Source organism: Salmo salar, chromosome ssa24, assembly GCF_905237065.1.
Source record: "Salmo salar chromosome ssa24, Ssal_v3.1, whole genome shotgun sequence".
NCBI lineage: Eukaryota > Metazoa > Chordata > Actinopteri > Salmoniformes > Salmonidae > Salmo > Salmo salar.
The window spans coordinates 21118180-21135449 of NC_059465.1; the positions used below are offsets into that span (position 1 = coordinate 21118180).

Here is a 17270-nt window from a genome sequence, read left to right on the forward strand (position 1 = left end):
CTGTTCTGAACTTGGAGAAGCAGTCAATGTGAGAGAACCAAGATCAGAATGTTTTGGGACAAGTGGTTTTTGGCAAAAATGGCTTTAAATGGTTCCTTTGCATTGCCCTCAGATGAAGCAGTTGAAAGAAGAATTGCAAGGCTTCAAAGAAGGACAGTCTCACTTCAAAGTTGATGTAGAAACCGCACATAAGGTTTGTTTTTCATTGTACATGCGGACAAAACAGTTCCTTCTGCTGTGTCTGAAGTTGCTGTGGCATTTTTCTAATTAACTTTTGCCCCCATTCCAGATGCTCAGTGACGCAAATGCGACCATCTCCATATTGACAGAGCAGTTCAATAACCTGGAGCAGAGCACGAAGTGTTTTACCACCAGGGAAGGAGAGGGAATGTGCTCCAGACTGGAGGTGGGCTAGCACTGGATTTTCTGTTTCAAAATCTATACAAATGCATCATTCGATGACATCATAATAAAAGCAATTTTATCCCTTTCCAGGCGTCTTTCGTGAGGCTCCAGCTTGTGGTGCTTCAAAGCCTGGACATGGGCCCCTGGTCGATGTCACACAAATTGACGAAGTCATGATACTGAAACTGTTTCCCCTTCTTCCAAAGCCCACAAAAAATATCTGTAGCAATGTCAATAGATCTACAGTCCAGATAACTAATGCGGCTTGGGATACAAAGGTATGAATAGTCACACGTTCATAATAGTTTATTTCATTTTGAATTGCAATAATAAACTCAGTTTGCTAAATTGAGTGAAAACATTTTAGGTGCTACTGAAGCTGTATGCCAAGGATTTACAAAACACACTTTGAAACCCTGGTCCTGAATGACTTGGCTGTATTTGAGGAGAAGAGACTGCAGGACCTGCTCATCTGTAGAGCCCAGGCACCCAGTCACTCAGTCAAGGTGGCTGAGAACGACTTCCTTGGAGTCTGGGACCAGAGACTGTCAGAGCTCCTGGACAAGAGGTGATTACCTCCAGGTGGGTGGGCCTCATTACTGTACAGTTTTGTCTGTAAAATGAAATGACAGAAAATGCATTTATACTGTATGTTGTGAAACTAATTGTGTTATATCATGGGTTATCAGAATATGAATAATGTTTTGGAGAAGCTTGAGGAGTGCCTGCCCACTCACCCAGCAGTGGTGTCAGAGGAGCTGAGGGCGTGAGAGAGGAGCAACGAGGAGCTGAGTGCTCTATGCATGGTCCACTCACCTGGCTCGTCAGCTGTGGAGAGCTTCCTGGAACAAGAGGTGGCCCGGCGCTCTGCCGTGGCACAGGCCAACACACGGGCTCTCCAGGTAGTTAACCCCACCAATCATCTCCAGTCTTAGTTAGCACATACAGAATGTCAATTGCTTTGCAGGGTTTGATCATGATTTGTGTGTCAGTGTTTTTCCTCTTTCCTTACAGGGATTGCGAGATGAGCACCGTGGTCTGCTGAAAGAGCTAGGTGTGGTCCGAGCACAGGCTGACGGTCAGCTGAAAGAAGAGAGGAGTAAAACCTTTACTCTACGGCAGATACTGGAAAATGCCCCAGTCAAGACTGAAGCTCACCTGCTGAGGGACAACCAGCATCTTGCCATGCAATGTCAGCAGTTGGAGGGAGAAATCAAGGTACCATTTTAACCTGTTTTCAATCTCATGGATAATTTCCATTGTTCTTCTATCTGACTAGTTTACAATGTGTATATTTTGTGTTTGCAGGAAATGCAAATGAGAGTTGAGCACCAGATTAAAGCTGCTAATAGGGTCTCAAACCACAAACAAGCCACCCAGCTCCTACAAACTGAGCTTCAGGATGCTTGTGCACAAGTCAAGGATAGAGAGGGCTCTATCCAAATCCTCAAAGAGAAACTCCGAGAGACTGACGTAAGGGTTGGAACAAGGTGGAATTTCACCCCTAGGCTTTTTTGTATTTTTTGGGATGTGTTCAATACTGTATAGACTGTACAATACTGTGTTTTTGTTGTTTTTTTCTATTGTTTGTAGGTTCTGGCCAAGAAAAGAGCATCACCTAGTGCTCTTGAGCTTGAAAAGCTGAATGCTAAAGTTGTGAAAATGAAGATGGAGATGACTGCATTGTCCTCTAAACACCAAGAAGAGTAAGGCTTAATTTGTTTTAATCATGAGCTTCAATGTCATTTTAAATGTGTATTCTTCCTTTGGTTCCATCTGGTTTGTACCACTGCTGAATTTGAGCAGTGCTTGTTTAAAGTATCTCCCTGAGTCATCATTGGAGAAGATGCATGTTAATGACGTTCTGCATTTGTTTCCCCAAGGTTACTGAGGATGACCACGCTCCTGAACCACAAGGAGGACGCTCTGAGGACGCTGAAGGTCACAGCAGGAGGGAGAACAGTTATGGAAGTCTGCCCCAGACAATATTAAGAATAGAATTTGAAATGACCACAAAACAACAGGTGAATAGTTATGAGCCCTAATTGAGATGTTTAATGTTATTGCAGTCATGGGGGGAGAGGATCTGCATGCCAGACTGACAACCACCAGAGGACATACGGTCCAAAGCAACATTCTCCTTGAAAAGAACAAACTTGAGGAAGTGAAACGGCTACAAAAGAGAATTTCTGAATTGGTGAGGTAAAGATGAATCTGTAAAATTACTGTAATGTTTCGAAGTTTCTTGAGATATCGTATCACTGACATTCTGCCATTTCTCTCTGTTTTCACAGCCGTGTTTCCACTCAGCAAGGAGATATTGCCAAGTGGAAGGCTAGAGCAGTTAAGCTGAAGGAGAGGAGGGACGTGGTAGAAACGCCTCCATCTGCATGTACTCATTCAAAACGACGCCTTCCTTCTGAGGACCTCAACTCTCCCATGAAGTTCCTTCACTCTCCCAAGAAGTTCATAGACTATCCCAAAAAGTTTATTTATTCTCCCAAGAAGTTCCTCGACTCGCCCAAGAGAAAGTTCTTTGATGTCCGTCCAGGCTCTGAATGTCGATTAACTGTCCCAAACAATTTTTTTGATAACTCCAACCTTGAAAACGTTCAAGGTAATTACAGTCAAATTTACCTGAGTTTACCTTATATTTAAAGTTTGTATCTGGTCACCAAACAGCAGTTGGCCTTAATGAAATTACATTTTACCAGAGGTGGTGTGTATTCTCATAACATCAGATATGGAGGCTGCTGGAAGTGCATAAGTGGGTAATTGGTGTAATGTTATCCCCTGTGTTTGGGATAAAATTGTAGCACAAAAACCTTCTCTTCTGGCAGTTAATGTCACTTGTCACGCACTGATTTAATGGAGTAAGGTACTGTATCATAGGGGTTGGTAACAAAAGTTGGATAACACTTAATCACTGATTTCTCTCTAACACTTCCTCCATCTTTGGAATTGTAACCTATACCCAGTGTTTCCTCTAGAATTTTTGTTCAGCAAAGGTATCGGGGGGCGGCGGTCTCTTCACTGCAATGGTCTGGGCGCAAGCCCCCCGGGATATTTAAAACATTTGGAACGACTGAGAAGGTAACTTCTGGTGACTTTAAAGAAAGATATTTTACTCCAAAATGCATAAAAATGTAATGATAAGTGTCACTGCACTGTAGGGAGATGAGGAGCAATTGGTGGCTATGCGCTCGTGGCTCGCTCTGTTTGCTTCAAATATACAGTACCAGTCAAACGTTTGGACACATACTGATTAAAGGGTTTTTCTTTATTTTTATAATTTTCTACATTGTAGAATAATAGTGAAGACATCAACTATGAAATAACACATATTGAATAATGAAGTAACCCCCCCCAATTTTTTTTTACAAAATATAAAGATTTGAGATTCTTCAAAGTAGCCACCCTTGGCCTTGATGACTGCTTTGCACACTCTTGGCATTCTCTCAACCAGCTTCACCTGGAATGCTTTTCCAACAGTCTTGAAGGAGTTCCCACATGTGCTGTGAACTTGTTGGCTGCTTTTCCTTCACTCTGCGATCCAACTCATCCCAAACCATCTCAATTGCATTGAGTTCTAGTGATTGTTGAGTCCAGGTCATCTGATGCAGCACTGCATCACTCTCCTTTTTGGTCAAATAGCCCTTACACGGCATGGATTAGTGTTTGGTCATTGTCCTGTTGAAAAATAAATGATAGTCCCACTAAGTACAAACCAGATGGGATGGCGTATCGCTGCAGAATGCTGTGGTAGCCATGCTGGTTAAGAGTGCTTTGAATTCTAAATAAATCACTGACAGTGTCACCAACAAAGCACACCACATGCAGAGATCTATTCACCTACTCTGTGTCTCATAAAGACATGGCGGTTGGGGCCAAAAATCTCACATTTGGACTGATCACACCAAAGGACAGATTTCCACCGGTCTAATGTCCATTGCTTGTGTTTCTTGGCCCAAGCAAGTCTCTTCTTATTATTGGTGTCCTTTAGTAGTGGTTTATTTGCAACAATTCGACAATGAAGGCCTGACTCATGCAGTCTCCTCTGAACAGTTGTTGAGATGTGTCTGTTACAGGATCTCTGAAGCATGTATTTGGGCTGCGATTTCTCAGTCTAGTAACTCTAGTGAACTTATTCTCTGCAGCAGAGGTAACTCTGGGTCTTCCTTTCCTGTGGTGTTCCTCTTGAGAGCCAGTTTCATCATAGCGCTTGATGGTTTTTGCGACTGCACTTGAAGAATCTTTCAAAGTTCTTGAAATTTTCCAGATTGACTGACCTTCATGTCTTAAATTAATGATGGACTGTCATTTCGCTTTGCTTATTTGAGCTGTTCTTGCCATAATATGGACTTTTACCAAATAGGGCTGTATACCGTCTACCTTGTCACAACACAACTGATTGGCTCAAACGTATTAAGAAGGAAAGGAATTCCACAAATTAACTTTTAACAAGGCACACCTGTTCATTGAAATGCATTCCAGGTGACTACCTCATGAAGCTGGTTGAGGGAATGCCTTGATGACAGCTTTGCATGCTCTTGGCATAGGCTGGCTAATTTGAAGAATATAAAATGTATTTTGATTTAACACTTTTTTTTTTGGTTACTACATGATTCCATATGTGTTTTTTCATAGTTTTGATGTCTTCACTATTATTCTACAATGTAGAAAATAGTAAAATTTAAGAAAAACCCTTTAATGAGTAGGTGTCAACTTTTGACTGGTACTTTGTTATAACTTCTGATGCTGATCTTAAAGGGATTGTGCGAGATTTCGGCAATTAAGCACTTTTTCTACTTACCCAGTTCATGGAATCTGTAAACTCATGGATACCACTTATGTTTAAGCATGCGGTTTCGGCATATATTACAAATCATTTTTGGTGGTGGTGACAAAAATGAACATAGAGGAAACACTGCAATGCCAGGCTTGCTTTGGTTTTGCATGGTGGTTTGTTTGCTTTGGTATTGTTTTGGCTCAGTTGGTCTTCTATTTTTCCTCTTTTCAGATGCCACTGTGGATTAAAAGGAGGACTGGTGGCCTGTCACCAAAGCAAGCTGATTTATGCAAACAGCAGTAAATTATTTACCTAAATTGCACTAATCATTCATTGTTTATTTATTTTTCAATATTTAAAGAGTTTGTTTTCATATTGTATTTGTCGCCAGTTAATTTTAATGTTGTGATCAATTTGATTGCCTTATATTTTAAAATAAAGCCATTTTAATTTTTATAAGACAACTCTACCTGCTCTCTATGTAATCGCACGTTCAGATGTTCAGATGTTCTGACAGCAGATGGCATGCTCACACCATTTTGTTTGAGAATGTTTTATTTTGACAATGATGGAGGATTTTAAACTTGATGTCTATGCAAAGTGGTCTTGATGTTCAGTTTCTCCCATTAATAATTTTCAGACTATAATGCTTTTACATTTTTAACCGTAGATTGCAGTTTTTGATTGAGGATATTGTCCATTCATGGGACTTTCATGACTCCTCATTGGAAGTGCTTTCTAATTCCACAGAGTTTGGAGTTGTCTAAAGGGAAATCAGTTACATTTTTGAAGATGGAGCATCACTAGGGCAATTAAGCTATATTGCAGAATTAAACTCAGAATTATTCTAAATAACTGTATTTGCCTGTATGCTGTGCAGGTAAACAGGAGGCCTGACTCGGTCCACTTAGTCTTGGGTCGCAGTAGCTGCCCCACGGCTACATTCTCTTGGTCGCTTCCTCTGCATGGCTTCACATTTCATTTAAGAGGGTGCAGTAACCGCATTCTTCCTGTTCTCTCTTTTGGGATTACTGTAAGAAGGGTACTGAGCCTTCAGAAGGAGGACTGGCACCATGGTAAATAACCTTTAGAGTTCTGTAGCACATCAAAGGTAATTTGATCACAGGTTCCCAAATGGAAGGGAATTAAGTGATGTTTTCTGACTGCCTGACAAAGTAAAGAAGACAGATCTAAAGATACACGGGATGCATGACTTAATTTGTACTCCAAGACACAGGTTCCAGTGACTGAGCCCTGCATACTTATTATGCAGTAGTTTTCTGTAACCTAATGACTGCACCAGCTAAAAAGACATGACCGATTGGGTTTGAACGTGCCACAAGACTGGTAGACTTCTGAGCTGAAGTCTCTGCATTACCTTTGAGAGTTAACAGGTTCAGGCAAGATTATTCAGTACACGTGTTCCAAAAAGTATTTTCATTAAACATTGTGATGCCATCGAGGCTGAAATACTTTAATTACCAAGATTACATACTGTATCTCTCAAACCTCTAGCCGGAGAGGAGTAGTGGTTTTCATTATTTCACAAATATCAACATACAGTAACTGTCATATCTGGAAATGGAAGAGCTGAAGTCTGCACTCAGATTATCAACAAAATACACTTTTCCCAAGCTCCTCTTGTACACCTAACTCATTAATAGTATTATTAAGACTTGGAACAAAAGTATCAAAAGATACCAAGGATATCACATTGATGGTAAATAGGTTTGCCAGTTTTCTACAGTTTGTTTCTTATGTAGGCAATACAAGAAGAAGTTGGAACACAATTGGACTGAAAAAGAACAAAGTCCTTGTGAAGAAGTTCGAGAATAAAGGGAGACCTTCTTAAAAGGTAATTAGTCTCAATACGGAACCAGACATTCCTCAAGCACAAGTCGTCGGAGTAGCCCTCATTGCAATTAAAGTAAGCAAAAGTGTCAACGTTTGAACCTCTCCTGCAGCCCACCTAATTGCTGAGGTGGCTTGTTTCACCTAATAGTATTATTTGTATATTTCCATAATGTGTTACAGTGGGAATCATCCAGGACAGGTCTTTCCCTTGTTCAATTATTCAGGGCTCAGTCACAGACAGTCATTAAAGTTTCATGGGAGGCAATTTGGAGGCAGTGCTGGTTGCTTTAGAAAACAAAAAGCCCTCGCTGCCTTTGGAAGTGCATGTTGTAAACTTGTGACTGAGGTAAAATGAAATTCATCATTACAATTTTGGACTATTATTGACCCAGAAACTAACAGGTGGAATTGTATGGTGACCAAATTTGATTAGGTATGTCACTCGAAGTTCTTCTCTCTCAAAGATAGACTTATAGATAACTTAAAGAACTTGCTAATTCATTTGCTGTGTGAGACTGAGGAACACATCCACACAATAGTCAGGAATTCTCAAGACATTTTAATACTGATGCACACAAATAGATGCCCCAAAAAGTTTGTCTCCTTATAATTGTCAGATTTATAAATGTATTCTTGCCAGTGCTTAAAAACTAAGAGGTAACATGCACACTTAGAAATAACACTTGTTTTGGGAAATACTAATATGACAAAAATATTACTTTGATCATTCTGCATGCCTTGAATCCTCTTAACAGCAAAATCACATGCCCACATAAATATCCTTGAGTAGAAAATGGGTCGTGAGATTTTTTTAGGGAGGTAATTAAAACTTTGAGTGTATGTGGCTTGACATGGGATAGTACATACACAACAGCAGCTTACTGTAATACTTTGCTGATAAAGATTAGGTTGGAAAATATCTGAATCTCCTAAATAAAAATCCCAGGCAATTTGTTTTTAGAGATTACAAATATTTTACAAATAAAATGCAGTGCTCAAAATAGCTGACAGAAATCTTACCGAGACGGGAAAGGAAGTAAAAATGACATTCTTTCTCAAGGACAGTTAAATGTTGTTTAGTTGAATTGCAACAACAATATTCAAACATGCACAGGCCAGGGACAGTGCATGACAGGCAGTCCTGGGCAGGCCAGTTTCTCTCATGGATTCATTGTTAAAGATGTTTGAAAATGTTTTGTAGGATGAACATCACACTACATTTTATTTTCTATTCTTCTGTCTATTCTGTTGAAGTCTGAATATGTTTATTCACATTTACTCCTACAATAGGTCTTGATATTGTTCCTTTAAGGCATGTTTTCATGTCAGTGGCTTTTAGAAAGATTTTATGCTTGCTCTATTCTTAGCACCAACTCACACTGGTAGCATGACTACTTGCAGTGTTTTAATTTCTAATTGTCAGGGTATAAATATTCCATTTGCTCTGGGCTCCATTCCCAGAATAAGATGTGAATACATGAGCTGAATTAGACTTTTGAAAACCCTGATTACCAAAATAAACTAAATGAACTAAAACGTGTTGGTTATTTGTCCCTAAGATTTGTATTACGTAAGTAAGTATTTAATGTTCCGAATGTGGTTATATGCAGGTGTAAAATGTGGATTTTGGACATTGTATTGTGATGGAACTCCATTCCTGGTTAGTCCGCCAATGTTACAACTATCTTTGGTCATCAGTCTATACTTTTTGCATTCATAAAATGCATGATGGCATCACAATGTTATCCCTTGGGCTGTGCTGCCTGCCTAATGGCTGAATTGGCTTGATTGGTGTCACCTGTTTTGTTGTCATATCACATGCCAACTGCAGTGTATTAGTGATGTGAGCTCGAGTCAAAGTCCCATTAAGAGGTCATGAGAGGCAGCTTTTGTTTATTCATGACACATTTAAGTGAGTAAGTGCAAAGTGCAACAATGACTGAGTAGTGGCCAAAAGTATGTGGACCCCCTTCAAATTGGTATATTTGGCTATTTCAGCCACACTTGCTGACAGGTGTATAAAATTGATCACACAGCCATGCAATCTCAGCTAGAGCTGCCCCGGTCAACTGTAAGTGCTGATATTGTGAAGTGGAAATGTCTAGGAGCAACAATGGCTCAGTCACAAAGTGGTAGGCCATACAAGCTCACAGAACGGGACCGCTGAGTACTGAAGCATGTAAAAATCATCTCCGTTGCAACACTCACTACCGAGTTCCAAACTGCCTCTGAAAGCAATGTCAGCACAACAACTGTTCGTTGGGAGCTTCATGAAATGGGTTTCCATGGTCGAGCAGCCACACACAAGGCTAAGATCACCATGCGCAATGCCAAGCGTTGGATGGAGTAGTGTAACGCTCTCTCCAACATTGGACTCTGGAGCAGGGGAAACGTGGTCTCTGGAGTGATCAATCATGCTTCACCATCTGGCAGTCTGACAGACAAATCTGGGTTTGGCGGCTGCCAGGAGAAAGCTACCTGCCCCAATGCATAGTGCCAACTCTAAAGCTTGGTGGAGGAGGAGTAATGGTCTGGGGCTGTTTTTTATGGTTCGGGCTAGGCCCCTTAGTTCCAGTGAAGGGAAATCTTAACGCTACAGCATACAATGACATTCTAGACGATTCTGTGCTTTCAACTTTGTGGCCACAGCTTAGGGAAGGCCCTTTTCTGTTTCATCATGACAATGCCCCTTGCACAATGCGAGACCCATACAGAAATGGTTTGTCGAGATCGTTGTGGAAGAACTTGACTGGCCTGCACAGAGCCCTGACCTCAACCCCATCGAACACCTTTGGGATGAATTGGAACACCGACTGCGAGCCAGGCCTAATCGCCCAACATCATTGCCCGACCTCACTAATGGAAGCAAGGCCCCACAGCAATGTTCCAGCATCTAGTGGAAAGCCTTCCCAGAAGAGTGGAGGCTGTTATCGCAGAAAAGGGGGAACCAACTCCATATTAATGCCATTGATTTTGGAATGAGATGTTCGACAAGAAGGTGTCCGCATACTTTTGGTCATGTAGTGTATCTTTACTGTGTCTCTAAGCCTTTTATTTCCTGCATGGTTTAAATGATGAATGGCACGGAATAAACTGCAGAACATATTGCATATGAAGAACATTTCTACTTAAATTACTAGTGTAGCCTACACCTGATGCCTTTATTTCTTGATATATGGGCTAAATGCTTTTAGCCTTGGCTTTAAGTTTAGGCCTGCGACCTAATATGCTTGTTGAAATCAACAAATAATCAGCAACGTTATTTTATTGTGTAGTAGCCATTGTTCAGACATAAAAAAATGGTCTATTCATTTTGTGTATATTCATCCATCCATTTGATGGCAACTGCTGGCACGCGTTATGGCCAGGAGAGGGCATCCTTAATAGCCTTGTCTGGCGAGGCTGAGCGCACTGGCATTCGACAGAACTGTATAATTGTATGTATTTCTCTCATCAGGACCAGTTGCGACTAGACTATGGAGCGAAAACCTTTGCCAGTGATCTGCTTGGCTAAATCCCACCAACATAGGCTTTAACTGGCGCTTGCTGACTGGATTACACGCTTGCTGCTCGGAATATCAGCGTATTTTGTTACTTGATAGGCTTTTCATTTGGCGTTTCTTGAGTCAACCCACACATAGGCCTAAACTTATTTTCAAAGTGTATTTTTCCATGGGGGAATATGCTGTTTATGGGCTTTTTACATCATCATCTGTTAGAGTACAACGCTTTGCTTTGCTTATGTAATTTGAGTCGTGGTATGCAACTGACATAAGGATACGAGCGCTAAATAAGGCTACTCCATACTTACAAGACTTTTGAGCACAGCGGCAGGTGTGCACAGTGCAGTGCGTTTGGCTGTGGAGCAAATTGGCTGCACTGACTTCGTTGCACTGGTTAGTTGAGCGATGTTGGTTATTTGTCCAACCAAATGAGGACTGCGCGTGACATGCGGGCTTTGGAGTCAAGCATCAGAAGGCTCTAACCTGTGGAAAGAAGCCGACAGCACGCAGACATGGGTATGTTGAAGACAATATGAAAGAATATGTTCCATTTGCCCATATACATTGTGCTCACGTTAGGCAAGACAACAGCTCAGAGACGAAGGAATCACGTCATTGATTACATGATTGTGTCAAAACCCATGTGTTATGTGTTTCCTATGCTACTGGAATATATTGATAGGCCTATAATTTCTTCACAAAATAGAGAAAATCCCTAGAGGCAGACCATGCAGACCCTCACACATTGAACGGAACACCATTATCAATCTGCCGCATGCCAATGCGAATGTCCCTCAGGGGTAGGCTAGGGTAGAAGCCTTTATGAAATTAGCCTACCAGGCAGACAGCAGGTTAGAAACGATCTTGTATCTCAAATGTCTTGCTATTAAGTTATAGCTTTGATAACTTTATTCCTTGTCTCGAGATGGTACCAGAGCGACATAATACAGCTTTTATATCTAATAGCCTAGATAAATCGTTTTCACTTTGATCAACAGGTTTGCTATGTTTTTGGTTTTATCAGTGTCTGCCTTCATTGGATGATGTTTTGACACTGTTCTCCTGAGCATAATGCCCCAGCTAACAAATCTAGGAAGATATATCGTTTTTGTAATGTTACCCATAACGTTCCCCTAATGTATGAGTGTCCAGTGTTCCTGTTAGTTAGAGGAACATTCTATCTACGTTAGCAAAAACCTTCTGAGAGTGTTTTTGTTGGTTCCCTTAATGTATGCGTGTCCAGTGTTCCTGTTTAGTTAGAGGAACATTCTATCTATGTTAGCAAAAACCTGCAATTTTTTGTTGTTGTTGCATGTTTTGGTATTAAAGTTAGAACATTTCACCAACTAAACATACACAGAACATGGTTGCCATGTTCCCAGAATATAAGATATACATTTTCTAGACACGTTTCATGGGAAGTTGGAAGAACATTCATGTGTCCAGTTTTCTGAGGGTTGGGAGAATAGTCTATCAATGTCCCACCAAACATGGTTGTCATGTTCTCAGAATGAACGTTGCAAGAATGTGTATCAGTTGTTAGGACGTTGCCTAATGGTCCCAAATAAATGACCCCCCCCCCCATACATACATATCATGCATTGTTACTGTTGCCAAGGCCATGATTGGTGAATCACTGATCCATTCATATGTCTTTTTATCTGTTGGTAAGGTTAGGGATACTCACACACAGTGCCTTTAACTTAGATATTTGACACACAATTACATTGTGCATGATCATTTATAGAGCAAATATTATTCTACATGTTGTCACCTGGGATTTGAACTCACAACCTCTTTGTTTACAGCATTCAGATCTTCCTGCTACGCCACTATGTCTATGTCATTTATCAGTTAATTTGACTATACTCTCATCATTGATTTGATTGACTTATTTCAACAATTGAAGTGCTTTCTGTATTGGTATCTAATGTTGGTGGGGAATATTAACCTGTTTTAATGATACTCCTCAATCACTATGATCAATACAAGTTTTCATGGGTGTACTTTTAACAGAGCTGAGATTTACTTAATCCTATTATTTACACATATCAAGTTGTTTCACATCTACACAAGTGCTTAGGGAGGAGGGGTTAGGGTTTATTCTGGTTAGGGCCTAACTATACTGGCCCAATAAGCACATACCCTAGAGATGTCCCTTATTAATACAGTTGTTAGGGTATTTGTCATTGGTGCTGGTGGCCTGGGTTCAAGACCTGCTAGGGGAGTCACCCTACACTCACATTCTTAGCAATATATGTTAATAATGTCATTATTTGGCAACAGTTACAACACACCTATCTGATCTAATTAAAATGGGTTTCTCATTGAAAGATGGGAATCGGTAGAATTCTAGATAGCTGAGCATCTCAAAGAGAACTCTCTATCTTCTTTTTTGAAATCCACACCACATATACTGTGTAGAACTAACATGTGTCTCTCATTAGGAATCACATCAGCTCTCCTCATTGCATTTCCAGTGGCATGTATTCATGGATGCCAAGGGAAGCCAGGCTTCCCCCAAAAATGTACCAAGTAAAAAATGAACAAAATAATGAATTATTTTGTCTCTCTGTGTTTCATAAATTTCCTTCAATCCTTCAAGTGGCGGAATGTATCTCACTGGAGAAAGCATCTGAGCGAATGAAACAGCGCCCCTCTGTGTCAGTATGTGTAGCGTAGCATCAGATAGATGTCTGGTCAAAAAGAGAATGCCATTATTGCTGCCAGTAGCATTGACTGCAAGGGAAGCCAGCGACCATTTGGCCTCCCTTGATAAAAAATAAAAATAATAATAGCCAATCAGCGTGGAGCTAAACTGGGTGAGCTCAGCTGTGAATGGTCCTGGTGCACCAAAAAAAGTGTCAAGGAAAGCCAGTTTGTATTTGGCTTCAGACCAATCACATCAAAAGCCAAACGTCATTGACATAACAAAAATGTGAATTGTTGCATCTCGTGGTGTTGTTGTCCTCCGGTGGCTAGCTAGCTAGCTAAAATTGGCCTTTTCCTAAATCAGCCATCGATGGAGATAGGGATTTAGTCTGAGCAATGATTATAACGATGATTCTGATCCAACCATAAATTCATACATTGTGCCCTTGGCCTAAGAGGATGGAAGTTCGACATGTAGCTAGATGTAGTATGCTAATGTTAATTAGATGGCCTGGCGTATCATTGCCCATGAAAGGAAGTTAGGCTAGCAAGCAAGCATTTTAGCCAGGTAGCCTAGGACAACAAAAAACTAAAATCGTGTACTATAGCTTGTTTCCAGGCACAGGTTCAGGAATGTTGCTTCTGATAGAAACATGCCCAGAACATGGTTGCCATATTCTCAGAATATCAGAAATGTCTATATTTACAGTAGCATGTCTGTACTTTCTCACATTTGCCATTTAAGCAATGATGATGCCAGTTATACCAAAACAATACACAACACAGAGTTCCAGCTCCAAGTTTTAATGTGTAAAAACAGATACATTGCAACAGAATAACTTGGGACAAATCACAGACATCACAATATGTTAAAGAGGGCAATCTGCAGTTGAACATCCATTCTTGAACTTGTAAATGCATGATATAGATGGTATGTGGTGTGGATGTCAAGAAGACAATGGAGAGATGCTCAGCTATATAGAATTAATAAATATTGATAATTCATGAAAGGTAGTGGAAATGTGGTCATCATTTGTGCTCAAGTGGTAATCCTACAGATTCCAATCTTTCAATGAGACACTAATTTGAAATAGATCAGATAAGTGTGTTGTAACTGTTGCCAAATAATGACATTAATATAAATTGCTAAGAATGTGACATTAAGATGATTCCTACCGGATCTCAAACCCAGGCTATCAGCACCAATGACGAGCTCCCGAACCACTCTCCCAATAAGGGATATCTCTACTGCATGTGCTTATTGGGCCAGTATAGTTAGGCCCTGTCCAGAGGAAACCCTAACGTAGGGGTTCACAAACGATATTTTGATATCTGAAAATTCTCGCGACCCCAACCATGTTATTAACAGCCAATGTTTACTTTTTTAATTGAGGCTATCGCAGTCAATTGCAAAACAGTATTTCTGATTGTATTCTCAACTCACCATCATATACTTTTGATGTGGGGCTATGACAGTCAATTGCAAATTAGTCTGACATATTTATCTTATCTTACCACCACTAATGAGATGGGTATGCTTGATGCATGTTGCGTCGGAGCTTCTCAAAGTCAGGAGTCTTGGTCGACATCCAACCTGGATCTATATTTATTTTTTATGCAGACAAGAGCACTGAATGAGCATACCATACGTTTCAATGCTTGGTGGGAGACGGCACAGTATTCTCTTTGAGTCAGGAACCAAAGCTCCTCCGTAGTGACCCGTGAATGTGTTGTCTGCAGCATTCGGTCACGACAGCTCGATCAGCTGTTCGATTTCACTTACCGGCATGTCAACTGAGCCAGGATCACAGTCAGGTGGGTTGGTTTAGCTGATTCGGTCAATCATCTGTAGAATTTGTTGGTATTTCCCCTGCATGCTTGGGTTCAGTTTGTTGAGTTTCCCCAATATGTTTGTTACCTAGGCAAGGAGACATTTCTTTTCATTACACAGAAAGTCTACAAAGGCTGTTTTTTACATCCATTGCAGATGACAACACTTCCTTTCTCAATTCGAAAAATATTTCCAACACTCCCCCTCTCGGTGTGAAAATAGAACATCTGATCCCATATCTCCACATAGTTTTGCGAACAGGCATGTGCAATGTAGTTTACAATCAAAGTTACGTTCTGAGTTTTGCACTCAGCTCTTTTTCTACCAGTTGCTCTCGGTGTATCCATTATAGATAAGTGGGTGTAACATACATTGCGTCCATATGGCAGAGGGAGACACATTCATAACTAGAGTGCAGAGGACTGCCAGCCGTCCCGTGATAGATGGAGTTTTTGAGTCGTTCAGTCAGTTTCCTTTTGATTACTAGCTTTAGCATCAATTCTTAGTTTCACAGGGTTATCTGACAAAGGTTTTGATGTGAGTTCCTGTGCCTCTATCTCCCCATACATTGTTTTCATCATATCAATTGCAGCTGTTAATATCAAAGTCTCTGTAATAGTGAGTGGTTTCATAGCTTAGTCATTCACCAAATGATTGAAGTGCAGCCTTTTCCCACAATCTAAAGGCATTCTCTGGTTGAGTTTTTATTTACTAGGCAAGTCAGTTAAGAACAAATTGTTATTTACAATGACAGCCTATGAACAGTGGGTTAACTGCCTTGTTCAGGGGCAGAACGACAGATTTTTACCTTGTCAGCTCAGGGATTCGATCAAGCAACCTTGCGGTTACTGGCCCAACGCTCTAACCACTAGGCTAACTGCCGCCCTGGCCTCCGCAATCACCCGACCTCAACCTTATTGAGATGGTTTGGGATGAGTTGGACCACAGAGTGAAGGAAAAGCAGCCAGATTTGAATAATTGTAATTTCGATTTTTAAGGTTAACCACATTACAATGATTTTGAGAGACAAAGACGATATTATTTTTAAAAAGTAAAGATTTTTAAACCAGGATTTTGGAAATGCTCCCGCAATCCCATTTTAATATCAGGAGACCCCACATGGGATCGCGACCCCTAGTTTGGGAACCGCTGCCCTAACCCCTCCTCCCATAGGCACTTGTGTATATCTGAAACAACTTGATTGGTGTAAGCAGTAGGGTGAATGTGCTGAGTAAATCTCAGCTCTGTTAAAAGTACACTCAAGAAAATATTTTATCGATCATAGTGATTCATGAGTATCATTAAAACAGGTTAACATGCCCCACCAACATCAGACAACTATATAGAAAGCTCTTAAATTGCTGAAATAAGTAAATCAAATCATTGAAGTGAGAATAATCAGATTCATTTATACAGTACCTTACACAGACATGGTGGTATAGCAGGATTCAGGAAGATCGAAGTAATGTGAACCAAGAGGTTGAGAGTTCAAATTCCAGGTGAGGACATGTTGAATAATAATTTCGGATGAATTGAACACGCACAATGTTATCATGTGTGTCAAATATGTAAATTGAGAACACTGTATGTTAAAAGCATTGTGTGTGAGTATTCCTAAACTTGCCAAGAGACAAAGAACTATGAATGGATCAGTAGTTCACTGATCATGGGCTTGGTAACATGACATGATGTATAATTATCTTTTTTGGACACATTTTTGCAACGTTCCCATGAAACCTGTCTAGAACATGAATATCTTATGTTCTGAGAACATGGTAACCACGTTCTGGGTAAGTTATATTTGACATTAAGGGAATGGTCTCTTGGAAACATTCCTTGCACATCACAGGAACATTTCTATGAAAATGTTAGTTCATGACCAAATTAGACTCTTAAGGGAACGTTGTGGGGGAAAAAAATGTGTTCGCATCCTCGCATAGAGTTGATCAGTCTGTTGATTGTGGAATGTTGTACCACTCCTCTTCAATGGCTGTGTGAAGTTGTCGGATATTGGTGGGAACTGGAACATGCTGTCGATCCCGTCTATCCAGAGCATCCCAAACTTGCTCAATGGGTGACATGTCTGGAAAGTATGCAGGCCATGGAAGAATTGGGACATTTTCAGCTTCCAGGAATTGTGTACAGATCCTTACGACATGGGGTCGTGCATCATCATGCTGAAACATGAGGTGATGTCGGCGGATGAATGGCATGACAATGGGCCTCAGGATCTTGT

At 40.6% G+C, this 17270-nt stretch overlaps 1 protein-coding gene and 1 long non-coding RNA gene across 2 annotated transcripts in view; both read left to right on the forward strand.

Annotated features, from left to right (window-relative positions):
• Window positions 1-2394: 2394 nt before the first annotated feature.
• LOC106585580 (uncharacterized) lies at window positions 2395-5655 on the forward strand. Its single transcript, XR_001323979.2, has 3 exons — window positions 2395-2602; window positions 2700-3022; window positions 5426-5655. It is a non-coding gene; the product is annotated as an uncharacterized lncRNA (long non-coding RNA).
• A 4821-nt stretch (window positions 5656-10476) lies between these two features.
• LOC106585565 (leucine-rich repeat transmembrane neuronal protein 4) overlaps window positions 10477-17270 on the forward strand; it is a 65156-nt gene continuing 58362 nt past the window's right edge. Inside the window, exon 1 of the mRNA XM_014171933.2 lies at window positions 10477-11067. Coding sequence (XP_014027408.1) covers window positions 11064-11067 — 4 coding nt within the window. The 5' untranslated portion in view covers window positions 10477-11063. The remainder of the gene's footprint in view (window positions 11068-17270) is intronic.